The sequence below is a fragment of the Macaca thibetana genome, chromosome 10, assembly GCF_024542745.1.
Source record: "Macaca thibetana thibetana isolate TM-01 chromosome 10, ASM2454274v1, whole genome shotgun sequence".
Lineage (NCBI taxonomy): Eukaryota > Metazoa > Chordata > Mammalia > Primates > Cercopithecidae > Macaca > Macaca thibetana.
Window position 1 is genome coordinate 71,709,609 of NC_065587.1, and position 6,227 is coordinate 71,715,835.

General features: G+C 44.1%; 3 protein-coding genes across 9 annotated transcripts in view; 2 read left to right on the forward strand and 1 right to left on the reverse strand.

Annotated features, from left to right (window-relative positions):
• PTPRA (protein tyrosine phosphatase receptor type A) overlaps window positions 1–5,575 on the forward strand; it is a 135,229-nt gene extending 129,654 nt beyond the window's left edge. For 5 of the 7 annotated variants that reach the window (XM_050745688.1, XM_050745689.1, XM_050745693.1 and 2 more), the window contains 2 exons: window positions 1,434–1,524; window positions 4,678–5,575. In XM_050745688.1, coding sequence (XP_050601645.1) covers window positions 1,434–1,524; window positions 4,678–4,793 — 207 coding nt within the window. In that variant the 3' untranslated portion in view covers window positions 4,794–5,575. The remainder of the gene's footprint in view (window positions 1–1,433; window positions 1,525–4,677) is intronic. The other 2 variants (XM_050745694.1, XM_050745687.1) reach the window with 1 other exon arrangement.
• FASTKD5 (FAST kinase domains 5) overlaps window positions 1–6,227 on the reverse strand; it is a 488,950-nt gene that overhangs the window by 339,745 nt on the left and 142,978 nt on the right. The window lies entirely within an intron of this gene.
• MRPS26 (mitochondrial ribosomal protein S26) overlaps window positions 1–6,227 on the forward strand; it is an 82,470-nt gene that overhangs the window by 44,402 nt on the left and 31,841 nt on the right. The window lies entirely within an intron of this gene.

Consider the following 6,227-nt stretch of genomic DNA (forward strand, 5'->3'; position numbering starts at 1 on the left):
ATCATGGCCTTGAACTCCTGGGCTGAAGTGTTCCTCCCAGTAGTTAGGACTACAGCCTCCTGAGTAGTTGGGACTACAGGCATGCACCACCATACCTGGCTAATTTTTTTTTTTTAATGTAGAGATGAGATCTTGCTGTGTTGCCCAGGCTGGTCTCAAACTTCTGGCCTCAAGTAGTCTTCCCACCTCTACCTCCCAAAGTGCTGGGATTACAGGTGTGAGCTACCATGCCCAGCTCCTTTTTTCATCCTTAATTTTATATATGAAACATACAAGAGGAGAACAGATCAAATAATAAAATTTAGCTTCCCACTCTCATAAAACTCATTTATTTGAATACTTATTCTTTGCCACACGTGAGATTATCTCCTTGTGTGGCAGATATTGTTGTTCCAATTTTATGTATTTATTTATTATTTATTTTTGAGACGGAGTCTCGCTCTGTCGCCTAGACTGGAGTGCAATGGTGTGATCTCGGCTCACTGCAACCTCCACCTCCCGGATTCAAGCGATTTCCTGCCTCAGCCTCCTGAGTAGCTGGGGTTACAGGTGTGCACCACCATGCCCAGCTAATTGTTGTCTTTTTAGTAGAGACAGGGTTTCTCCTTGTTAGCCAGGCTGGTCTTGAACTCCTGACCTCAGGTGATCCACCCTCCTCAGCCTCCCAAAGTGCTGGGATTACAGGCATTAGCCACTTCACCCAGCCCCAATTTTACAGATGAGGAAACTGGACCTAGAAAACAGATGTGCTCAAGTTCATAGAAACCCAGACTATCTCATGTCAAATCATTGTGATAACCTCCCTGCACTAACTAATTTACATTTGCTCCAAAACTGCTGCAAATTTAATGTCACCTCACCCAAATATTCTGCTTCTTAACTGCTGCATCCATATGAATGCCCTCCCACTCACCCACCAGTCCTTGCTTCCTTGCCACATGATGCTAGAGGCTGGGGTACCATGCCCCCTTAGATCCCTAGAAAGATATTAAATCAGCTGGCCATCCAGAACCCTCCTGTATGGTTCACTCTGAGATGCATGTCATCTTTGTGTGGTGGTAATTAACATGAGGATAAATGGCCCATTCCTTCAGTTATGTCCCCATTCCCATTTACAAGGGTAGGCCATTTTGGCCTAACATCATAACGACAGGCTCCTAACCACGTAGTAATCATGTAAAGAGCATGCTATACTTACATAACAGAAAGGGCATTCTGCCCCCCGAGGATTCTTGTGTTGTTGAACTCTAAGGAGCTTATGGCTGTTTAGGGGGAGAGGTGCATTCTCTATGTTAGGCTGCATAACCTGGGCCCATGTTTTTCCCCTCAGGAAAAAGGTAGAACGTGCTTCTGGGTCAGGGTTTGGTGCAGCAGTTTGCATGTTTGATGTTTATCCCTGCTAATAATTCCTCTAATTTCTCTTAACCTTTCAGGCTCTCCCTGCATGTCCTATCCAGGCCACCTGTGAGGCTGCTTCCAAGGAGGAAAACAAGGAAAAAAATCGATATGTAAACATCTTGCCTTGTGAGTGCCTTTAGTGTTTCTTGGGATGTAACCTGAAATTACATCTCTAGAGGGATTTTCTGAAGATGGAAAGAATCTTCCAGTTGGGCACAGCAGGGTGGATAACAAGAGTGGGTTCATGGCAGGACTCAGTCGCTCATACCTGTAATCCCAGAACTTTGGAAGGCCAAGGTGGGAGAATCACTTGAGCCCAGGAGTTTGAAACTAGCCTGGACAATATAGTGAGACCTCATCTCTACAAAAACCTTAAAAAATTAGCCAGGCATGGTGTCGTGTGTCTGTCATTCCAGCTACTCAGGAGGCTAAGGTAGGAGGATCGCTTGAGCCCAGGGAGGCGGAGGTTGCAGTGACTCAAGATCGTGTCACTGCACTCTAGCCTGGGTGACAGGGCAAGACCCTGTCTCAAAAAAATAAAGTAAAATAAATAAAATAAGTAATAATAAATTAATTAATTAAAATAAATAAATAGAGTAGGTGGAAGACTTTGGTCTGAAAGAGCCTTTATGGATCCCACATACTCAGAGTCGGTTAGGATGATCCAGGAGGATTTTTGTGTCAGGCCCCAAGTTTCTAGGAGGTTCTGGAGAGCCAGCTTCACTAGGATCAGGCAGGAAGCAGCGGGTGATGGTGGTGGTAGAGATGGTTTTTTGTGGTATTCTTTGAAAGAAATTCTAGGCCGGGCGCGGTGGCTCAAGCCTGTAATCCCAGCACTTTGGGAGGCCGAGACGGGCGGATCACGAGTTCAGGAGATCGAGACCATCCTGGCTAACACGGTGAAACCCCATCTCTACTAAAATACAAAAAAAGTTAGCCGGGCGAGGTGGCGGGCACCTGTACTCCCAGCTACTCGGGAGGCTGAGGCAGGAGAATGGCGTGAACCCAGGAGGCGGGGCTTGCAGTGAGCTGAGATCCGGCCACTGCACTCCAGCCTGGGCAACAGAGCCAGACTCCGTCTCAAAAAAAAAAAAAAAAGAAAGAAAGAAAGAAATTCTAATGCAGAGTTCTCTGTATAAACCTTTCCCAGAGTTAGCCATTGCTAATCAGTTGATCCATAAGTCAACAGACATTTTTCTAGGCCTTTGGTATCCAGAATGAGATATGCATAATTTAATGAAATATGAGAGGAAGATGTTTGAACCTCACTTGATTTTTATATTTGCTTTTCAAAAAAAAAAGTTTCCTAATCCTCAGAACCTGTGAATGTTTTATTTTTTTACTTTTTATAGAGATGGTCTTGCTGTGTTGCCTTGGCTGGTCTGAAACTCCTGGCCTCAAACAGTCCTCCTGCTTCAGTCTCCCAAAGCGTTGGGATTACAAGCATGAGCCAGTGAGCCCAGCCAGTATATTTGCTTTTTAAAAATTCATCCGGCCGGGTGTGGTGACTCATGCCTGTAATCCCAGCACTTTGAGAGGCCGAGACGGGCGGATCACAAGATCAGGAGTTCGAGACCATCCTGGCTAACACGGTGAAACCCCGTCTCTACTAAAAAATACAAAAAACTGGCCGGGCGCGGTGGCTCAAGCCTGTAATCCCAGCACTTTGGGAGGCCGAGACGGGCGGATCACGAGGTCAGGAGATCGAGACCATCCTGGTTAACACAATGAAACCCCGTCTCTACTAAAAATACAAAAAAATTAGCCGGGCGAGGTGGCGGGCGCCTGTAGTCCCAGCTACTCGGGAGGCTGAGGCAGGAGAATGGTGTAAACCCAGGAGGCGGAGCTTGCAGTGAGCCGAAATAGCGCCACTGCACTCCAGCCTGGGCGACAGAGCGAGACTCCGTCTCAAAAAAAAAAAAAAAAAAAATACAAAAAACTAGCCGGGTGAGGTGGCGGGTGCCTGTAGTCCCAGCTACTCAGGAGGCTGAGGCAGGAGAATGGCGTGAATCCGGGAGGCGGAGCTTGGAGTGAACTGAGATCCGGCCACTGCACTCCAGCCTGAGCGACAGCGAGACTCCGTCTCAAAAAAAAATAATAATAATAAAATAAAAATAAAAATTCATCCTTTTAAATTTTTTATTTCATTTATTTTTTTAGAGACAGGGCCACCCAAGCTGGGGTGCAATGATGTGTCGTAGATACGTATCCTCGAATTCCTGGGGTCAAGTAATCCTCCAGCCACAGCCTGCTGAGTAACTAGAACTACAGGTTCATGCCACCATGCCTGGCTAATGTTTTTTTTTAGACACGGTCTTGCTGTGTTGCCCAGCCTGGTCTCAAACTCTTGGTGTCAAGCAATCCTCCTACTTTTGACCTCTCGAAGAATGGGGATTACATGCATGAGCCACAACACCCAGACCCTAAAAATTTTATATTTCAGGGTACATAATACATTAGCATATGTGCATAATTTGTCAATAAATGAGCATATATTAGAGATGCCTGTTTACATTTTTATAAGTGAAGTATGGAACCAAAAAATTAGGACCACTACACTATGCATTTACAGATACTTTTGTCTTTTTCTTTTTTCTTTCTCACTCTGTCACCCAGGCTGGAGTGCAGTGGCATGATCTTAGCTCACTGCAGGCTCCACCTCTTGGGTTCAAGCCATTTTCCTGCCTCAGCCTCCCAAGTAGCTGGGACTACCTACAGGCACATGCCAGACACCACACCCAGCTAATTTTGTATTTTTAGTAGAGACAGAGTTTCACCATGTTGGCCAGGCTGGTCTGGAACTCCTGACCTCAAGTGATCCACCTGCCTCTGCCTCTCGAAGTGCTGGAGTTATGGGCGTGACCCACTGTGCTCGGCCTTGTCTTCTTCTTTATGTGCATATGTTGGAGGAGGGGGATGTGTGTATGTGTGTGGGTGTGGGTATGTGTGTATATAATACATATTTTTTAATATGATTAGTATACTGTACACATTTCTCTCTTTTAACAGTATATATTGTCAGTTCATCTGTCAAGAAACTTTCCTTTTTCTCAGCTACTTAGTATTCCACATTGTAGATGTATCTTAATTTATTTAACTAGTCCCCTAATGATAGTTAAGGTATTCCCAATTTTTTGCGGTGTTATATTGTTGGAGTGGCATCTTTATACAAGTATGAGTCAGTGCACATAGGCACAGATGTCTCAACTGTCCTGGTTGCATCAGGTTCTGTGAGAAATAAATTTTGATTTTACTGAAATATTGTGGTTTGTTTCCTAGATGACCACTCTAGAGTCCACCTGACACCAGTCGAAGGGGTTCCAGATTCTGATTACATCAATGCTTCATTCATCAACGTAAGGAGCGGGTGCTTTCCCCCTCACTTCCCTGCCTGACCATTGCCACCATCTCTTGGCTCCTCCACAGCTGTGTGTTAGAAGAAATATTTGTCGTTTCATGTTTTCCGTGACAAACCTGGTTTTTTTAAGTGACTGAATTTTTTTTTATGGTCAAATAGTTTTAATCATTTTCTTAAATTTACCCTCTTGTCGTTCCCTAAGGTTTCCCATGTAGAAATCTGTATCTAAATATGTATTTTATGGTAAGAGTCAGTGAATCCTTTATTGAGCTGATTCTAATTACAAATAAAAGCAGGCCTTGCCCTCAACAGTAAAAATAAGGGAGAACAGGACAAGAATACCTGACATGACACCAGCTATGTTATATATTATATATGTGTGTATATATATATATGACTATCTGGTTAGTCATATATGAACCAAGGCCTGAGGGAAGAGTTGCTACTAAGAGGAGGTTTTTAAAGATGATTTAGAGAATGTTTATAGAACATTCTGTGTGAGATATTTGAGGGTTTTGTTTGGTTGGTTTTGTCTTTGCCAGTAGCCTGAAAAAACACATAAAGAGATAAGAGTATGTTTTATAGGTTTTGGGGAAGGATCCTATAGAGAGAGTGAATTTGAACAGGAAAAAGAGAGAGGGAAAGCTGGCAAAAGCAAGTCTGGCTCTTGATGCAAGATGCGTGAGAAGACTGGATAAAATTTCCGCTTGCATGTTTATAGCAGCATTAGTCATAAAAGAAGGTGGAAGCACTCCAAGTGTCCATTGACAGATGAGTGAATAAATTAAATGTGGTACATGCATACAGTGGAATGTTATTCAGCCTTTAAAAGGAGGGAAATTCTAATACATACTACAACATGGATGAACCTGGAAGACATCATGCTAAGTGAAATAAGCCAGTCACAAAAGGACGAATATTGTTTGATTGTACATATAGAATATAGACTATATATACATATGTAGAGCAGTCAAATTCATAGGGACAGAAAGTAGAATAGTGGTTGCTGGGGGAGGGAGGAATGAGGAGTGGGTACAGAGTTTCAGCTGGGGAAGATGAAAAAGTTCTGTAGATGGATGGTGGTGATGGTTGCACGACAGTGTGAATATACTTAATGCTACAGAACTGTACACTTAAAATGGCTAAAATCGGCCGGGCACGGTGGCTCACACCTGTAATCCCAGCACTTTGGGAGGCCAAGGCAGGTGGATCACTTGAGGTCAGAAGTTTGAGGTCAGCCTGGCCAAGATGGTGAAACCCCGTCTCTACTAAAAAAAATACATATATACAAAAATTAGTCAGGCATGGTGGCAGGCGCCTGTAATCCCAGCTACTAGGGAGGCCGGGGCAGAGAATTGCTTAAACCTGGAAGGCGGAGGTTGCAGTGAGCCCAGATGGCGCCACTGCACTCCAGCCTGGGCGACAGGGTGAGACTCTTTCTCAAAAAAAAAAAAGAGTCAAAATGGCTAAA